The sequence below is a fragment of the Nannospalax galili genome, unplaced genomic scaffold, assembly GCF_000622305.1.
Source record: "Nannospalax galili isolate Female #2095 unplaced genomic scaffold, S.galili_v1.0 scaffold512, whole genome shotgun sequence".
Taxonomy (NCBI): domain Eukaryota; kingdom Metazoa; phylum Chordata; class Mammalia; order Rodentia; family Spalacidae; genus Nannospalax; species Nannospalax galili.
Window position 1 is genome coordinate 737,430 of NW_008331992.1, and position 20,774 is coordinate 758,203.

At 39.2% G+C, this 20,774-nt stretch overlaps 1 protein-coding gene across 5 annotated transcripts in view; it reads left to right on the forward strand.

The window, feature by feature from the left end:
* The window catches only part of Myo6 (myosin VI), a 169,189-nt gene that overhangs the window by 117,011 nt on the left and 31,404 nt on the right, over window positions 1–20,774 (forward strand). For all 5 annotated transcript variants that reach the window (XM_029560601.1, XM_029560602.1, XM_029560603.1 and 2 more), the window contains exons 13-20: window positions 2,064–2,221; window positions 3,955–4,046; window positions 5,906–5,978; window positions 7,396–7,523; window positions 10,245–10,340; window positions 10,600–10,773; window positions 15,199–15,237; window positions 17,618–17,711. In XM_029560601.1, the coding sequence (XP_029416461.1) occupies window positions 2,064–2,221; window positions 3,955–4,046; window positions 5,906–5,978; window positions 7,396–7,523; window positions 10,245–10,340; window positions 10,600–10,773; window positions 15,199–15,237; window positions 17,618–17,711 (854 nt within the window). The remainder of the gene's footprint in view (window positions 1–2,063; window positions 2,222–3,954; window positions 4,047–5,905; window positions 5,979–7,395; window positions 7,524–10,244; window positions 10,341–10,599; window positions 10,774–15,198; window positions 15,238–17,617; window positions 17,712–20,774) is intronic.

The window sequence follows — 20,774 nt, forward strand, 5'->3', positions numbered from 1 at the left end:
AGCCCCAGCTGGCCTGGAACTCACTATGTAGACCAGGCTGGCCTTGAACTCTCAGAGATCTGCCTGCCTCTGTCTCCTGAGTGCTGGGACTAAAGGTCCTGAGTGCTGGGACTAAAGGCATGCGCCACCACACCCGGCTTATTTTATGTTTTCAGAGACTCAGCCTTGCTCTGTTGCCTAAGCTGGGTCAGGTGATCCTTTGCCTCAGTTCCCTGAGTAGGTGAGACTGAAAGTACATGTACTATACCTTGTAAAGAGGATTGAAAAAAAGCTGGTAGTTATGAACAAAATCTACTATGTCTTACTCTGAGGGAAATATTAGCCAGGTATGCTTAATATTTTGCTTTCATTTTTCTTTTTTTTTTGTGTGTGTGTGTGTATACATGCCGTGGCCTACGTGTGCAGGTCAGAGGACAACTTGTGGGAATTTCTTTCTTTCCACCATGTGGGTCCCAGGAATTGAACTCGGGTCATGAGGCTTGGCAGCAAATGCCTTTACCCACTGAGCCATCTTACTGGCCCTAGGCTGATAAATTGTTAAGCTAATTTTAAATTAGTCTTATTATAAAGAAAAGCTTGGCAAGAAGTTAATGGAACAGTGCTCTTCAGTTGCTTGCTTTCTTGCGGATATCTCAGGGGCTTCCAGGGAAGGAGCCATAAAAGTGTGTAGTCCTCTGGTTCTGCCTCCTCTTTTCCTCATGTTGCCCACTTCTGCACTGTTTGAAAACAGTTCTCTAAAATGTTTTTTGTATGGTTTAAAAAAAATTTTTTTTTGTATGGAATTAACTTTTTTTGAATGGGTCCAGTCTGGATGTACAGCTATGGCTGGCCTCAAGATCACATTCCTCCTGCCTCAGCCTTCTGGATCCTGGTCTTTTTGAGATAAGGTCTCCCTGTAGACCAGGCTAGCCTTGAACTCACAAAGATCCGAGTGCCTCTGCCTCTTGAGTGCTGGGATCAAAAGTGTGTGCCACCACACCGGGCTTTACTTTAATGGATTTTAAAGTTACTAAAAAATGTGTTTTTGTGTTCCCATAGTGCCCAGTACATCTCTTTTCTTTTCTTTTCTTTTCTTTTCTTTTCTTTTCTTTTCTTTTCTTTTCTTTTCTTTTCTTTTCTCTTCTCTTCTCTTCTCTTCTCTTCTCTTTTCTTTTTTCTTTTCTTTTCTTTTCTTCTCTGCCCCCCACCTCAGGTTTAGCCTTTTGGGCCCTGGATCCACCTTTAGAGAAGAATGCATATAAGAGGTCTGAATAGGCTGCTCTGGTGAGCCTAGGTCCCACCACCCTCCTTGGCTGTCCTTGCTGGAGAATAAGTAACAAGTGATAGTTGTAGCAAAAGAAAGGATTTAGCATGGTGTTTGGAAATTCTTCTTCTTGACAGTTTTTCTTTTTACTAGACACTAATTTACTTGAGGAAAATGGCTTATATATGTATCTGCATTTAATACCTTTGTTGTCCTGTGTGGTTACTTTGTACTGGAGCTGGAAAGTTCAATTTCTTTTTTTTTGAGACAGGTCTCTCTGTAGTCCTGAACTCCTATGTAGATCAGGCTGGCCTCAATCTCTTGGAGATCCACCTGCCTCTGCCTCTCAAGTACTATTACTGAAGATGTGCTCCACCATGCCTGGCATGAAAGTTCAAACTTTTAAGATGTCAGTGTTTTTTCTAAATAAAGTAACTTATTTAAGTCACCAAACTTTAAAGTTACTCCGAATTAAACAAAATTTGTTTCACACTTAATAAAACTTAAAAAAAGGGATTATTTTTTCTAAATAATTTAAATAAATTTAGCATGTAAAGTGAGGTGTAAATTAAGGTTTAAATGATATCTCAAGCCAATTTTCTTAACCCAATAGTATATTTTAATCTCATTTTGGATAATTCTTTTAGTTTGTGTCCTGTCTTTTCTCCTTAGTTGTATCTCTGCCTGTTCACATATGACTCTTGGGACTTGTTCTTCACAGCCCGTGTTCAGATACAGTGCGATTTTTTGTGTCTAGCATTATTTTCAAAACGTGTTTCTATAAAGAATTTTCATCAGAATAGCTTTTCTTTTTTTGTAGAGTCCCCCTGAAAGTAGAGCAGGCAAACAATGCGCGGGATGCTCTGGCGAAGACGGTCTATAGCCATCTTTTCGATCATGTGGTAAACAGAGTCAATCAGTGTTTTCCTTTTGAAACGTCATCGTATTTTATTGGAGTCCTAGATATTGCTGGTTTTGGTAAGAATCTTTTGTTAATTTATACTTGCTTATTATTTCTACATATATGAAAATGTGTGGTTTTATCTTTTTTAAACCCTGCGTTAGCTTTCCTCATTACCGTAATCTAATGTCTGAGAGAAAGAGCTTCAAGGAGGTGGTATTCACTTTGGCTCAAGGCTTGAGAGTTTTTGGTCCATCCTGGTGGAGGTGGACAGCTCACATCATGGCAGTTAGGAAGTCACAGAGAGTGCCAGCATTTGCTGGCTTTCTTCTTCTCCACTGGTCCCCCAGCCTCTGAGATGGTCCCATCCACATTCAGAGTGGGGTTTGCTGCCATGGTTAATGCTCTTTGGAAATATCTTCATGAATATTTCCACTGACATGCTTTAATACTTTAATACTCTTCTAGGCACGTCACAACCCAGTCAGGTTGAAAGCCAAGGTGACATCACAAACCTTTTCTCCTCTGTAATGCCTTTCACTGGATAGATTTTCAGTTGTAGGTTCATGTCTGCATTTCATTATGTAGCTTGCAGAGTAATCTGATTAGTGGTAAAATTAAGATGTCCATTTAAACTACTGTAGTTAAGAGGTCTCATATTCTTAAATGAGTGCACCTGAAATAAAGGTAAACACTTGTATGCTATTGCTAAGGATGCAACATCACCAAATATAACAAAGATAATAAAGTCACTAAGACCATTGATGAACATGTTGAGCTGGGTATATGGTGACTGAACTGTAGGCCAGCCTCATTACTAAGTATAAAAACACAGTGTTAGTGCTCATTGCTAAAAAATAGCTACTTGCAGTTCATTTCCTACCACATAACTAGATAAGCTATCAAGACACGTAACTGTGAACACCTGGAACTGTTCCATCGGAAATCAGATGGACCACGAGCTTCTGAGTACTGCTGAGTTCTGAGTGACTGTACTGCAGAAGCCTTAGAGTAAACCTGCTGGTTTTATATTGGGTTATGTGTGCGGTGCTGTTCCCTCTGGGTGGAGAGAGTGCTGTGTTTCTCCTCTGTGAGTCATTTGCCTTTGCCAAGGGAGGGTATGAGCTTTGTACTCTTACAGGGTCACATTTTTGCTTTTAATATGATACTTTAAAATTTTTAAATAAATTATTACCTGTTGTTCAAAAGCAGATAAAACTCCTATCAGTGAGAAGATTCCACAATCTTTAGACATTTGTTTCCTGGTTTGCACCAGCTTTTTAGCATGACATAGTCATGTCCAGAATTTAATATTGTAGAGCCTTATGAATGTTAGACATTATACAATACAATGCCTTAACTTTGGAATGAATCACTATCTGTAGTACTTTTGTTAACAAATGAAGCAGAAAAAGCAACTTCTAAATCACATGCACTTTAAGTCATTTTTGTGCTTTAGATTGCTTTAGTACCTGTGCCTAAAATTTTATCTTAATGATAGCTTACATCAAAAAAAAGGTGGGTGCAGTGGTCTACACTTCTAATCCCAGTACTTGGGAGGCAGAGGTAGGGGGGAAATCCCTGTGAAATGGAGGCCAGCCTGGTCTACATAAAGAGTTCCAGGCCAGCTAGGGTTACAGGGAGACCTATACTTACATTTTATTGATTTGTCTTAAGTACATTTGGACAATACAGAAAAATTTTACGTATTTTATAATCCTAACTTTAAATTGAACCACTGACACAATAACATTTTATCCTCAGATAAACTTATGGGGTATCAGTGACTGCCCTGGTTTTATGTTTTCAGAGTACTTCGAGCATAACAGCTTTGAACAATTTTGTATCAACTATTGCAATGAAAAGCTCCAACAGTTTTTCAATGAAAGGATTCTGAAGGAGGTAACTAACATTATCATTTAAACTAAGATCTTCATCAAACTTTTTAAATTTCAAGGAAGAAAATCATGTGGCAATTACTCTGATGGGGTATAAAATGAAGTGGGAGGTGGCCAGGGGATGGGGAGGCCCAGCATGTATCAGCTGAAGTTTGGGATCCTTAAGAGCTAATAGACACCTTCACAAAAGTGAACATGTGTAATTTCTCACTAGCCTATGGTTGTCCCCTTGATACTGATTGTCTTCACTGTTACGGCAGCTTTCTCTTCTCACCCTGACCTTGGCCTCTCTTCTCAGTGTCTGCTTCTGCTTGCTCTGCCCCCGCCCCGGGCAGCAACAAAGCCACCAGTCAGGAGAGTTGAAGCAGTCACCAGCCTGGAGTGCCCCTGGGTAGCACACTCCACACTGTGCCATCTTGTGGACTGCTAGCTGCTTTTGAAAGTCCAGTCTTTGGCTGGCTATCATTTCTAGGAAGTAACTTCTGCCTCTGTTGGCAGTAAATGCATCTGGGCATGGCTGACACTCAGAATGCCAAGACTAAGAGTCTTATAAGTCTTTACAGAGCAGTATAAGCAAGAGTAAGTTTAGATCAGTTGATTTATGATTAGGCTTGTTATTTTTTCCTTAGACCTGAATTCTCCAATATTTTGTACCAATATCCTTGACTTTCCTTCCATCTGAGATAGGTTTTACTGACTGAGGATATTAGAAGTAAAGGGATCTGAGGGCTCATCCAGTCCAGCCCTTCATTTTACATATGAAGAAGAAAGAAATTCCCAGGGCATTCTGTAACTTCTGCAAGCTCAGATCTTCTTTCCCAACTGCTGGCTCAAGCCTGTACTTTATATTATTTCTTTATACTTTATACTATTATACTTTATGCTATTTTCTGAGTTCTGTCCTCTGCTGTAGATGAGCTGAAATATAAAATTTTTCTTCTGGGGGGCTGGAGAGATGGCTTAGCAGTAAAGAACATGTATTGATTTTCCAGAGGACCCAGGTTTGGTTCCTAGAATCCACAATGGGCTGCTCACAATCGCCTGTAACTCTAACTCCTGGGGACCTGATGCCCTCTTCTGACATCCATGGGCACTACAATCACATGCACAAACCCATGCACAAAACCAAAAATAAAACATTACAAAAAGAAAAAAAAAAGTACTTCTCAGTAAGATAGTTTATCTGACAATGATTTATCCACCGTAATTAGTTATTTCATTACTGTAAAATTATACATGTGTGCTTCTCAGTAAACATACTTTACTCCTACCCTTTCATACCTACCCAACAGTAAGTTGTATGTGGAAATAGGAGCTGTGTAAAAGAGTGCACATGGTCTTGATTTGCGTTTGCTTTTATTACAGTCCTTTAAGTATAAATGTGAATTTCAAATTCAGATTGGGTCCAAGTGGACTGTGCCTTGTAGAATGTGCGACTTTCCTAGCGTATCTTATGGGAAGAAATATGTAAACATTAAGGAAGAAAATGTTGGAACACATTATTTAAGCCCGTTGTATAGGTTATCCATCTGATGGAAAACTTTAAAAATAATTTTTAGATACTGTCTATCTAGAGAACCAATTTTTATTTATATATTATTCTTCCAAATTACATGTATTAGATTGCTGTGTAGTCCCTGTGTCCATTTGCACTTCGTTGCTATTTTCCTGATTTTGTTGCTTTCCTGATTTTGAACTACAGTTGTTCAAAATATGTTGTTTTCAGAAAACCATTCAATGTTTCTGCCAGTTGGTATAAACCTTTACATTTTAACCAGTAAATGTTGTGTAGGAATGGCATAAAACATTGGCTCCTTTTTATGTTACACAGTATTTCCATATTGATGATTATTTCATTTATAGGAACAAGAACTCTATCAGAAAGAGGGCTTGGGCGTTAATGAAGTGCCTTATGTGGATAATCAGGACTGTATAGGTATGGATTTGTTGTTTTACCTTTGGGAAACACAGGAAGATACAGTGAATACATTTACTGGAAATTTTATATTACTAGTTACAGGATTTGAAACGGCAGTTGGTTGAGAGACATATGCTTCTTTAGTGATGCTTGGAAGTTAATTTTCCTGGCAAGACAACACTTTCAGCTTGTTTGAAAGTTTTTCCAAAATCTCTTCTACTTATTGTGATACATATTTTACTACTTACAAAACTATTGTGTGAACCAGGGAGGGAAGCTCCATTGCTCTAGGAGCAGATGACTTTGCCATTTCACACGATGAAGTCCATTGCTAGGAGGTTTGTCGAGGGCCCCTTAGCTCTGTTCTTCCTCTTCATTCACTGTACGTCTCAGTGGTTGAAGTTGGCTTTAGAAGCTCCACATGTCAACTCTAGATATTTCTGTGTAGCAGGAGAACAGAGTTTCTGTTTCTCTCTCTTTGATTTAACAGTGAAGAAGCCTTATCCTGTAGCCTTCCAGCCAGCTCTCTGCCCTTTTTTTCCTTTCCTACCTGATCTCTAAAGTCAAGTGTTGGGTAAGCCTGGTGTTGAAAACCTAATTTGACAGTCCAGTCAGGAACTCATGTACTAGTCTTTGACAACACAGTGTAATGACAATAGTACTTGACATTAATATAACTTTTCAAAGAACTTTCATATTCTCCCTGGTCCACTCAGGATTCCTCCAACACCCTCTTTTCTTACCTATGTGCCTTTGACTATGTGGTTTGTTAATGTGGCTGGGACTCCTCCCCTTCCGTTGATCCTTTTTCCCACCCCCTCCTCATTCAGCACCTACCAGAATATTTTCATTTACAGCTTAGTTCAGCCTGTTTCACCTCTTCTTCCTTCACTAATTTTCAAAGAAGTGCTATTTTCTGATTAATGCAATGAGAATCTTGATTTCTCTCTCTGTGCTCTAGAATGCTCTCCTATTCAACATTTTTTAAGTATTAGATTTAAGCGGCTCAGGTCAGGCAGAAAATTCAAACACGAAGGAAAGGAGTGTAAAGATACGCCATCACTGCAAAGATGTGCTTGAAAATTTTTAAAACCAGCTTCTGAAGTAGTATTGAGAGACTGTACACAAGACCTTGTTGGTCTTATTTGATTTTAGATATAGATGTCATCTGGAAAAGGTGGACTTTCTGACTCCTTAGCCTGTTACCCTAGTTCACACACTGAAGGCTTATTAATTAGTCACTCTCTTTATGAAGTTGTCTTCCCAAAACCTATTCTATGTTTATGATGCCACCTTTTCAGAAATGGTCATATTTGAAACAAAATTCAACCTCTTCTAGATAGCCTTTGATAGAATATGTTTACAACTACTTGAAACTGATCAGTAATATTCTCTATTGTTTCATCACCATAATTGTTTTGGTATTTTGAACTAGATTTGATTGAAGTTAAATTAGTGGGAATACTGGATATTTTAGATGAAGAAAATCGCCTTCCGCAGCCAAGTGACCAGCACTTCACATCTGCCGTTCACCAGAAGCACAAAGAACATTTCCGACTCACTGTGAGTTTGCCATTCTAAAACTGAGCTTCTGTTGGGAAGAAGTCTTTATAAAGAAACAGGTATACTAGGTATCAGATATTACTAGACAGCTAGAGTCATGTTATGTAAGACTTTGAGCGAGTGGATTGTAACCAGTACAACATCTCTGTTGGTGGGCATAAAATTATTTGTGTGTATGTAAACATACATATCTGATAATAAAGTTTTATATAACTGAGAACATTAAGGTTGCTCATGCCTGTAATTCTAGCTCTTGGAAAGGAGAAAGGGTTAGGCAAGAGAATTGCTATGCATTTGAAGCCAGCCTGGGCTACAGAGTGAAACCCTGTTTAAAAAAAAATGAGTCTTTCCTCTGTATGAAAAATGCATTTTATTTCATCTACCTAAGATTGTACAGAGAGACTTACCTACTTGCTTCATGTGTCTCCTAGTGATCAGCAATTCATTTTGGTCTCTTTGCTAGAGTTCTGAATGTAAAGTGGACTCCGAATCAATAGACAGATCAGGTGGCATAAAGGGAAAAGAGACAAGGAGAGCCCAGGAGTAAATGAGGGTGCAGCTCCACCAAAACCGAAGCCCAGGCTCAGGAGGCTGCTGGGAGCGGCGTGCTTGTGGCAGTGAGAGCAGAGCTGCTCTCTGTGAGCCAGTGTCGTTTCCTGTGTTCCCTTCATTTGGTGCTTGTCTTTTGACCCGAGATGATAAAAGTATAGCTTCACCTGGGTCCAGAAAGAGCCTTATCAACACAGAAATGTGGATGTCAGTTTCCATCACAAAGAAAGGTGCTGCCCCATCTACTAGATAATGACAGTGCTCTCCCACCACCTTTAGATAGGACAGAGAGAGACAAAGAGAAGTGCTTTAGAGATGCTTAGTGGATGAAGAGTAGCAGGAGGCAAATGCCTGCCTTATTGTGGACACTTTGAAGTTGTGAAACAGCATCACAGCCATTGCCTTGCTGGGTCCAGGAGCCCAAGTGAATGGTGATACATATTTTAATTTCTGTTCATTATTCACAAAAATCATAGCACAGACATTCAACAAATGTTACTAGAGACCCCATTATTGTGTTAAAAAAGAAGGTAAGGAAAATTTAAGATCCAGTTTTTACAGAATTGATAAGAAGTCAATGGAAGTGGATTCAGTGGATTTACTTGAGTAACTGATGTGGTCTGCCAGCCTTTAGTGTTTGGAGTCACAGAACCACTTGCTCCACTGACTGTAGTTCTTTTAAAAATTTTTATTTACTTGTTTGTTTGTTTGTTTTATGTGTATAAGTGTTTTGGCTGCATGCATGTAAGTGCACTCACGTTGTGCGGTCTGTGGAGGTCAGAGGAAGGTGTTAGATCCCCTGGAACTGGAGTTATGGATGGTTGTTAGCTGACATGTAGGTGCTGGGAACCAAACCCAGGTCCAATGTAAGAGCAACCAGTGCTCTTAACCACCGAGCCATTTCTCTAGACCCTGACTGTAGTTCTTATAGACCCCGAATATTTCTTATAATTTGGAACTTGTTTTTAATACTTCAGTGGAAATAAAAACAAACAAATACATATCCTCAACAAAACTCTTGCCTAAAATTAAAGGTCTGTATCTAGTCTTGCTTGTTCCTGGCTCACTAGTATTTCCTAAGACAGCCTCTAGATGCATGGTAACCTTTACCAAGAGTACTGATTACTAGGCCACAGATTGTGGCCATGCTCTCAGAAGCATGTAACGTATAGACAGCAAACTGAAGCATCAGGAATGAGGTCTGGCTGCTTTTCACAAGAAGCAGCAAAGCAGTAGATCCCAATGTACATAGGCCATTGATTGTGTTGTAATTCTTTGGAACTAAATATAGTCACCATTCCTGGACTACTTGGTGTTGTCTGAATGCTTTTCTTGAATTACTTTATTTAATCCTATTAGTATCCTCCTGCTGTAGGTGGGAAGACAAATGGGAGAGGTGAGTGATGTGCCTGAATGGAGGAAGTGGTGGGTCAGGAGGTAGGTGAGGTGGTTTGGCAGCAGAGCCCTCAGTCTGGCTCTTGGGCTATGGCCTTGCATGAGAAGAGCCCATGTGTTCTAAGAGCTTCAGCATATGGGTCCAAGTCTTAGTCTGCTCATTTTTAAATGAGATGATCTTTCTTCACCTTAGGTTATTTTGAGGGTCAGATGTGATCTCATATGTGAAAAGTATTTTGGAAACTGAAAAATTCAAGCACAAGGTACTGTAATGAAATGGTACCATCCTAAAATGGTGTTGCCTTGAAATGATTTCAGGCTCACTAGTAAAGTGTTAGGGTGGTGGCTTGAAGACACTGCAAGTGTCGCTGTGCTGGCTGTGGGTGTTCTTCCTTGACTGCACACGGGACTTACCCGATATGAACACCATGGCTGAGGGGTGTTCACAGACCCCTGTGTGATTCTAATAAGCATGAAGATTGAGAAGCACTGCTTTAGAGATAGGTGGTTCACTTAAAAAAGTCAGTTATGTTTGCCTTTGCTTTCAAATAAAGTTAGTGTTTATGTATGCGTGCGTGTGCGTATTTTATTCTTACACCTATGTGTTTCACTGAGGCTCTATAATCAAATGTTTCACTAGGCCTACTAGATGTTTAAAAGCAGTAAAAATTATGAAGATGCCCTTGTAATTTTTAGGTACTTTATATTTGCAATGTTGTCTAAAGGAATATCATCTGTTTTTGATATTGTAGTAAGGTATGTATATACTTTTTCCAGATTCCCAGGAAATCTAAGCTGGCAGTTCACAGGAACCTGAGAGATGATGAAGGCTTCATTATCAGGCACTTCGCTGGGGCAGTGTGCTATGAAACAGTGAGTTCCCAGTTTGTAAGGAGAAAACTAGCTGAGGCTGGTCTGCATTGTACAGTGCAGCAGCCTCTAGCTGACTCTTAAATTAAATGATGCTAAAAATTCAGTGCCTGGGTAAACTAGTTACCATTGCATTGGCTGCTGTGCTGGACTGTGGATACACAAAACATTTCTATAGCACAGAAAGTTCTTTTAGGACTGAAATGAATTAGGGGATATTTATCAGCATAGACTGAAACATTCTCTTTGATTTGATTTTCAGACCCAGTTTGTGGAGAAAAATAATGATGCCTTACATATGTCTCTTGAATCCTTGATATGTGAATCCAGGGATAAGTTTATACGGGCATTATTTGAATCATCCACAAATAACAACAAAGATACTAAACAGAAAGCGGGAAAACTTAGCTTCATCAGCGTGGGAAACAAGTTTAAGGTATTTGTGCTAAACAAATTAATTGAAAATTTTTGCTGTAATTAAAATGTCATGTTGTTTTATATTGTCAAGTGGATAATGCATATCCCAGTGTGAACTGCCACAAGTGGCCTCAGGAGAAGACCCTATGATGTTGTGAGGTCTAAGTAGCCCTATCATCGAGTCTACAGAAAGGCTTCTCTTTTTGGAGTGCGTTCTTTCCTGGTACAGACCATATCTGATCGCTTCTCCTGATGCTCTCCTTCTGCATACTGTCCGGTTGACCTTTCAGCCTTCTCTTTCCCACATATTTTCTGTTTCCTTCCTCATTCAGCAGTTCTGTTTTAGATGGAGTAGTTCAGCTCGGGCTGGCTAGAGAGGACTAGTTGAGTTGAGAGAGGAAAAGCAGGCACAGCCAGGCCCTTCAGGTAAATGATCGCTTTCATGGACTCCTGTTCACAGTGTGGCTACCTGTTAAAGAGCCCGTCTCAAATTACTGGCTCTGTTTGTACTTCATTTTTAATGTGCTTTCTCTCATGGCTTTATGGGCATGCATGTTATACTGCAATTTGAGTAAAGCTTTTCATAACCTCTGTTAAAAAAACTCTTACATGTAGCAAAGTCTTCAATTTGCTTATTAAATGATAATTTATTTTACTCATTTTGGATCAGGAGTTGATTCTTTGAAATCTGATAAGGATGTTTTAGAAATGGAATGCTACTAATGTATAATTATTGCATATTTAACTATAGAAGGATTTAAAAACCTTTACAGAGCAAAGAACTACAATACACAGGATAAAAACATAATTCCCCTCTACGTTTTCACAAAGTATTATATTTCCAGTAAAATTCTGTATTTGCCTTTTGAAATGTACTTTTAAGTATCAAAAATGATATCATTAAGAACCATATTTATGTAAAGAGAACTGGTACTAACTAGTAATAAAAACCTTTTCAACTCCCTTTTGGATTGAAATGGGCCCTTAGCTGGGCATGATGGCACACATCTACAGTCCCAGAACTGGGGACATTAAGGTGGGAGGAGCAGGAGTTCAAGGTCAGCCTTAGGTACCTAGTTCAAGCTTAGCCTGGGCTATGTGAGACCCTGTCTCAAAAAACAAATACAAAGTCTGGCGTGGTGACACCTGCCTTTAATCCCAGCACTCAGGAGGCTACAGGGACCAAAAAACCCCTAAAACCAAAATTTTTCAAAAAGAAAAGAAGTGGGCCCTAAATATCTAATTTGATTAAGTCATATTTCTAAAAGATTATTATTTTTTTTGTCTTATTTTGTTTTATTTTATTTATTTATTTATTTATTTATTTTGAGACAGGGTCTCCCTGTAGTGCCAGCTGGCCTGGAACTCAATATGGAAACCAGGCTGGCCTTAAACTCACAGAGATCTGCCTGCCTCTGCCTCCCAAGTCCTGGGACTAAAGGTATGTACCACCACGTGTGGCCCTAAAAGCTAATTTTTTTTTAAAGCTTAAACATAAATATAGGAGAAAACACATAAAGCATTTTTAGGTAGCTAATACAAGCCTTGAATTTTGTTTTCAGACATGTTAATTATGAGCTCTGATATGCTCAGGGGGCAGTAATTTTTATTTGAATATTTTTTCATTCCTGATTAGATATTTGATAACAGATTGCTTTGAAAATAGCACATTGGCTACATGTGATTGCATGGCCCCTGAGGTCCCTGAGGCCAGAGGATCACTTGAGCCTAGGCAGTCAGAGCCACAATAATGGCTGTTTTTGTCTCAGAAAAGAAAACACATTAGCTCATATGAAATGAATATCACTCATTAGTTTTTTACTGCAGTCTTACAGTAATATTGCTAGTAGAAAGTATTTGAAATTTCAGACCATATAAATTTTAGACAATATTAAGTAGTCTTTCATGGGGAGCCTTGAGATCCCTTCTAATTCTTTGTATGTAGCAATATGCATTTTTTGCATTGATTGCTGAAAACTCTAACTGAATGATAGAAGTGAAATATTTCGCATATATTTTTCTCTGAGATACTTCAATATGAAATCTTAATGGCGATTCTTAATTTTAAGTATACTTCAGTTGCTCATCAAGTTTGAACTGTGTAAGGAAGTAAACATTAAACAGATTCATTTATAGTAACACTTCAGTTACCCAACATCATGGGGACCAAAAGTTTTCTATCAAATGAAATGTTTTGTTTTTGTTTTATTTAATTTAATTAATTTATTTATTTTTGGCCATTTTGAGACGGGGTCTCCCTGTAGCCCCAACTGACCTGGAGCTTGCTATGTAGACCAGGCTGGCCTTGAACTCACAGAGATCTGCCTGCCTCCACCTCCTGAATGCTGGGATTACAGGTGTGTTCCACCAAACCTGCCTTGTTTTATTTATTTTTATTTTATTTTATATGTATGAATGTTATGTCTGCATGTATGTAATTGCTTCACTGCCTGTGAAGGACAGAAGTGGACTTTAGATCCCCTGGAACTGGAGTTATAGATGGTTGTTAGCCACCATGTGGGTGCTGGGATTCAAACCCAGGTCCTTTGCAAAAGCAGCCAGTGCTCTTAATCACTGAACTGTTTTCCAGCCCCTGTTTTTGTGTTTTTGAGACAGGGTCTCCATGTAGTCCCAGCTGGCCAGGAACTTCCTATGTAGATCAGACGGGCCTCAATCTCTCAGAGATACGCCTGCCTTTGGGATCAAAAGTGTGTGCCACCATGCTTGGCCACCAAATGAAATTTTAAAGCCATTAAAACATGATCATTTATTGTTAGTGTTTTAGAAAAAGTAAATTTTTTGGATGGGTATCTTATTCTATTATAAACATGAATGTTTGTGTCTTAATTTTAAAATTTTTGATATGTGTTATGTGAGTACCTGCATATTATGTATGTGTACCACATGCATGCTTGCTGCCCACAGAGGCCAGAAGAGGGCATCAGATCCCTCGGAATGGACTTACAGATGGTTGTGAACCTTATGTGGTTCTGGGAACTGAACCTGAGTCTTTTGAAAGAGCACCAGTGCTCTTAACTGAGCCATCTCTCCAGCCCCTATTTGTGTCCTGTAAAGTAAAAGATAACTTGAAGTCTGTTTCCCTTTGTGTGTCATGGTCCTTGGCTTCGGTTCTTTGTTAATGGACTGTCTTGTCTATTTTCTCAACTGTTACTAGTTTACTTAATTTTTTGCTTTTACTCTTCTGACTTTATTTCCATTTGGGGGCAGAACACCATGCTTAGTCTGTGAGTTGTGGAGAGTGGGTTTGTACTGTTGCTTTTTTCCATAGAGGCTCCTGACTTACTTTTTAGTTGTATGGGTTCAGCCTGACTAAGTTTGTTGAATTCTGTCAACTAATTTATGTGTGGGATACTACTGTTTTTTTTTTTTTATCCCATGACAAATTCATTTCATTTTAATATCAAGTTTATAATGTGTGAGGTTTGCATTAGTTATACAGTTAGAGTGAGATTTTGTGTCAGGCCTGTGCCGGACCCAGGGCTTTGCTGGTACTGGCTCTGTGATCCTAGACAATTACTCTCCCTAGATTTTAATATCTGTATGATGCTAATAATACATCTTTAATTACGTTCATTCAGCTTTATCTGCAATTGAATTAAATTTAACAGTACTCATGGAAAGCTTTGAGCAATGCCTCACAGGAAAGCATTCAGCAAAGTCTACATGTTACTATTAACTATAGCTACGATTAATACAATATGTTCATTTAAGAATTAACATCTTAATTTGTGTTTTCCAAGTAGTATAATGAACATTTCAGCATAAAATTATTTTGCGAGTAGTAACACAAACAAATGATTTAAGCATAGTGAACCAGGGTTAATTATAGTCAGTACTGAAAAAATAGGAAAGACAGGTACCATAGCATCCATTGTCAAAATTTTTGAGAAAATTGTCCAGATTTTAAAAACATTTGACATGTGAGGCATTTTAAAATAGTGAAGAAAATTTGAAGCCAGACAAGACAGTTTTGTGTATGCTGTGGTAGTGGACAGTCCTGGGGTATACCAACAGTGTCCATTTAACATCGCGTCTTACTAGCATGTGCCCCTCTGTGCCTTGTTTGCCACATCCTCAGATCCTTGCTGTAGACCTCACATTGCTGCATCCAGCATCCTCATTTGCTCCCTTCACTGCCTGTGTGCTTCTCCTTATTCATCCTATTTGCAAATGTATTCCTAATTTACAGTTTTTTGACTATACAAGTTCTGTGTCGATTAAGTTACCGCCCTTGGCTTTCCATTAGCCATTTTGCATGATGCTGCTCGTTGCAGACTTCGTGTATCAGGAGGTTGTTATAGTGCAGTGCATTGCATGTGGATGCTATCACATGGTATTTTATTTTAATAATGGGAGTTAACACTTTTCACGTCATTATTTTATTTTGACTTTCTGAAGTAAGTTGATTTCCTTTCTTTTGTAGACACAGTTAAATTTGCTTCTGGATAAACTTCGAAGTACTGTGAGTACACTTAAAAATAGATTTTTAAAAATGGTCTGTTGAAACTATTATTAGTGGTTATCCAAGTAAACACAGTAATCCTGAATGATTAGAAGTTTTTTTTTTCTTTTTTGGTCTTTTTGAGACAGGGTCTCCCTGTAGCCCCAGCTGTCCTGGAGCTCACTATGTAGACCAGGCTGGCATGGTTAAAACAAATTCCCTTTTGAAAAGAAGTCAGTTTCTAGAGGGCTGAGAATTTAGCTCAGTGGTAGAGTGTTACCTCTCAAGCATGTGGTCCATAGTACAGTAACATTTTAGTTTTATTTAAGTAAAAAATTTAAATTGTATGTATTTATTTGTTTTGCGTGTGTATATGCACATGTGCTATGGAGTACATGAGAGGGGCAGAGGACAACTTGTAGGAGTTGGTTCACTCCTTCCACTATGTGGACCTTGGGGATCAAACTCAGGTTGTCAGGCTTGGTGATAGGTGTTTTTACCTGCTGAGCCATCTTGCCAACCCTAGAATTAATTTTTAAAATGGTTATTATTTTGGTTGGCTTTGTTCTCAAGAAAGGTCAAATATGTATATGTAAAGTGAAATTAGTTTCTAAATAAATGAAACTCTTTGATGTCAATAAATTAAGATTGCCTTATACTTTCACAAAACTGAAAACAATTAGTAATTTGAAGAAAAAATATTCTAGTTTTGGATTAGAGATAATGCATATGATTTCATTTCATTTTATTGCTATTCTCGTAGTGTTCTCCTGATAGGGCAGACCCAGACAGAAATGGTTGTAATATTTTTCTCCTTTTATAAATGCAAAATTTACTAGGAGTTTGTTTTTTAACTATACATTTTATTGATTGATCCTGGGGGGTTTTTCTTCTTTTTCTAGTTGTTTTATGGTGGTGTTGGGACTGAACCTGGGGCCTTGCACATGCTAGCAAAATGCTCTATATGTCTTGCTCCTGTTTATTTCAGACAGCATTTCTTTATGTTGCTCAGGCCAGCCTTGATCTTGCTATGTAGCTCAGGCTGGCCTTGCACTCATGATCCTGTTATTGCCCCTGTGTGCTGGGGATGACAGGTGCGATTCATCACACACAGCTTCACCTTGTTGTTTTGACTGAAGGAAGAAACCCATAGAGAAAGAAAATCCTGATTGCTGAGTGTGGTGGCACATACCTGCAATCCCAGCGCCTGGGAAGCTGAGGCAAGAGGATCATGAGCTTGAGGGCAGCCTGGGCTATCTAATGAGACCATGTCTTTAAAAATAAAAACAAGAAAAGAGAAATTCAGTATGTGGGTTATAGAAAAGAATCAAGGTTCCAAGGAGAGCTTATTTTTTATATAAACCACAGAGTTCAGCTGAGTCCTCTTGCTGTTAAAGCAGTACTCACTTTCAGAAGCCAAGATTTTATCCTGTGAGTGCTGTTACTCTTTAACTTACTGTTTGATTTGCTTTTGGCATCTCTAGAATTTGTTTCTTAAGAGCAAAACATCTTTTAAAATATGATTTTTATTCTTCAAGAATTTCATGCATGCATACAACATATTTTGATCATATTTACCCCTCACTCCTTCCTGTGAGCCAAGCATCTTTGAAAGTCAAGTCTGATGAGGAGGGTATTCTATTTTTGTCTCTCAAATAGTGTGTTGCTCTAATGATGAGGTGACTTTCGTGATTCTGTAGCCAGTGTCACTGTTGAGCTAGCTGTTGAGTCTGTTCCGTGGCCGCTTGGAAGAGCAGCAGCCGTGTGGTATCTGCTGTACCCGCTTCCGCACACCGCAGCTCCTTCTGGCTCAGGCTGTGTTCTTTTTGCCTTAGTCAATAAAATCTGATCACCAAGTCGATGAATTAAGTTTTAAAAAATATTCTTAACAAACAAAACTTAAAAAATGCATAGTGGTACAGTTAGGGACCTGTATATTTTTGAAGTAGAACAAAAATATTGTTTTGCAAGTGTGTGTTGTTTACATTTTGGCTTAAATTTTAAAGACCATTATTTTTAGTTCCCTTCCCAGCCTCGTTAGAGGCTGAGGATCTAGCTCAGAGTTAGCACCTGTGTGTGCAAGGCCTGGCACTGAAAAAATAAAAGCCCAAACCCTCCATATGAATGTGGAATTAAATTTCTTATGCTGTGATAACTGAAAATATATTGTTTAAATATGATATAATATTTTGGCCTTCAAAATTAAAATGTAATCTTTGTAATATCAAAACCTACTTCAAAGTTCAGATTATAATATGAAAATAAATTTTTAAGTTTCTTTGTGATTATTTTGCAAGCTCCATTTATTAATGCTAATACGCTTTGAAAGCTGCTGGTCTTCACAGAAATAAAAAGATAAGAATGCTGTATGGTTATCTCAAAAAGTACTCTCTCCTCTTAGGGAGCAAGCTTTATTCGTTGCATCAAGCCTAACTTAAAGATGACAAGCCACCACTTTGAAGGTGCCCAAATCCTGTCTCAACTTCAGTGCTCAGGTATTTCCATATTTTCATAATCTGTTGCTGTTGTGGGTCATCATAGCTGAAGTGCCGTTTGATGTGGCCGGCGTTCTCAGACAGCTAACCACTACCCTCCTCATCTTCAGTCCAGTGAGATTCTGTTTCTTTTAATTACAAGACAAGCATGAATGGCAAAATATTGGAGCAGTATTGAGTTAGTTTCTTGTGAAGAAAAGCTGTTTTATGTCACAGAGGTAAGATTTATAAGAACGTTAGAGGCAGACCTGACTCTCCCCACCACAGGCTGCCTTCTTACCTCCCCAGTCCCCAGCAGCTCATTTCTCATTCCCACACAACTGGGTGAGGAGGACTTTGCTGTCCTTGCTTCTCCTCCACAGTTGGATGAAGCCCTTGGGGGCTCTGTGGCACTTTCATGCATTTGATTAATCTGTTGTTTCCAGTTCCACCCCTGTGTGTATGGTCTCACTGAGTGACAGAAGGCCTCCTGCCCAGGCTTCCCAGCTGCACCTGCCTTCTAGTCCTGTCCAGACCCTTGCCCTTTCTCCAAACTCTGCTCCTCCCAGCAGCGTATTTACAGTGAGGCTAAGGTCTCTTTAAATAAATTCTCAAAGCCCTGCACTTACTTTGTATAATCAGCCTCCCCAGATGATGTAAGCTTCAGTTTTCCTGACAGCTGCATCCCTTCCTGATGCCTCTCATAAAACCGTAGCTGTTATGAATCTAATTCGGCCCTTTCTCCTTGTCTGTTGAGGGCTGGTAGGCCAGCCAGGCTGGCATCATTTAAATTCACAGTCACTGACCTTTCAGGACTCTCAGACTCTTCCTGCCTAGTTTCCCTGGTCAGCACATTTCCTTTTCTCTCAAGAGCTGGTCAGACTTACCTCTTCTCTTGCTAGCTCCCAGCCTCTGCCAACAGATGGCCTCTCCTCCTTACCCAGGCCTCAGAGCTTCTCCTGTATCCTGCCAAGTGCTGCCTATCCGCATACCCTCCCTCCTGCTCAAACAGGAGTTCCCTTTCCCTGGTGAACCTCCCATGAGTGTCCCATGGTGGCTGTGGTGTTGAGCCCTCATTTCCACCTTAACACACAGAGATCCCATCCTCACCCACACCACCTTCTAGGTATGCTGTTTCTTCACTGTGTAATTATTGAAAAGTTCCCTCCTCCAGGACTCTGTTTTGGGTTTCTCAAGAGTCCCTGCTTTCCTGATGTGTTAGACTCGTTCATTATTGAATGGATAGATCTTTTCTTTTTTTCTGTTTCAAGCAGTGACTCAGTGGATATTGGCAGATTTCTTAGTGTCTTTGACCATAAATGGGAAAATTATCATTTAAATTCATAAAAGTAGAAATTAGGCAAAAAGTTGTTTCCAAATTGCCATCCAGCACTGTAGCTTGGCTTGCTCTCACGTTGAACACTGGTGTTTTCATGCTTTAGCCAGTCACGTTGGTCAGTGTTCAGTGTCACTATCTAAAAAGGTTGTAGTATTTCCTAGGAGATTTTTTAAATTACAAAAAAAAAAAAATATTTTTATTTTATGTGTATGAGTGTATAGCTTGCATGAATGTGAGTGCACCCGTGTCGTGCAGTGCCGCGGAGGTCAGAAGAGGGCTTCAGATTCCCCTGGAACTGGAGTTAAGCACGGTTTGTAGTCACCATGTGGGTGCTGGGAATCGAACCTGGGTCCTCTGCAAGAGAAGTCAATGCTCTCAACTGCTGAGCCATCTCTTCAGCCCCAGAGATTTTTTAAAATTTTTAAAAAATGTATTTACTTTTGTGTGTATGAGAGTTTTTCCTGCATGTATGTATGTACACTGCATGCACACAATGCCCACAGAGGCTAGAAGAGGCTATCAGAGCCTTTGGAACTGGAGGTTACCAGTGGTTGTTAGCTGCCTTGTGGGTGTTTGGAACTGAACCCAAGTCCTCTGCAAGAGCAGCCAGTGCTCTTAACACTGAGTAATCTTTCCAGCCCTGCTAGGAGATTATTTTAAACTGAAAATTTACTTATCTAAAAAATTATTGTAGTTCTATTTTTTTATTTACATTTTTGAACAGCTGGAATTTATTTTGGTATCAAGAATGAAGTAAAGGAATTGATTTGAGTGGTCTCAGTAACTGAAATCCAAGTCTGATTGTGAACAGAAGTCTTGGTGTTATCGTTAGCTGTTGGGCTATTCTAAGATGTAGATTCTATTTTTTTTTTTTTGGTCTTTTTGAGACATGGTCTCCCTGCTGTAGCCCCAGCTGGCTTAGAATTCACAGAGAGCCACCTGCTCCTGCCTCCCAAGTGCTGGGATTAAAGGAGTGTGCCTTTAATTTAAGATACTCTCTACTAAAGCAACTCTCTTCTGATTAGTGAACATCAGTACAAAGTGGTGAAAGGTGAGAGAAAGCAGGTTTCTTCTTTTTTAACTTCCAGATTGTGCTGTCTGTTAATCTTGACCTGAAAAGCTCATGTTGTCAAGACTCAGATTGACCACTTATTAAATTGATGATATATGCTTATACTACAGACTCAACTTTCCAAACAATAGATTACGTTGTTTGAGAGATTAGTGGAAAAGGTCTTTTTTTTTTTTTTTTTTTCAAACTGAGGATAGGCCTTGGGCATGCAAGGCAAGTGCTCTACCACAGAGCTGCATTCCTAGCCCACTGGAAGGGCTCTTTATAGCAGAGAACAAATTCTCTTTTCTTTTGCTTTATGTAAACTCCTGGGAAAACTTGGAAATGTATTTACCTTTGGGAGGTTTTCAGAAATCTTGTTCTAAAATTAACCTCAGGAATAGGGTGGTAAACTGCTAGACTTACTTATGTTTTCTTGATTATAATGTTGATTTTTAAAAAGAGAAATTAGAATGGAACTTCCTAGAGACAAAGGTTTACCTCTAGGAAATGGTTAGCCATGCTGATTTCACATGGAATTCCACTGCCCCTACCTTCAGATGATGGGTAATTTGGGACACTGGCTAGAAGTGTATTTCCTCTGTAATATTTCATTGCTGATAATCCCTGTAAATTGCCCCCTTGATAAACCTTTGGTAAATTTGTTGGGCCATCTCGAGTTATCCTGGACTTC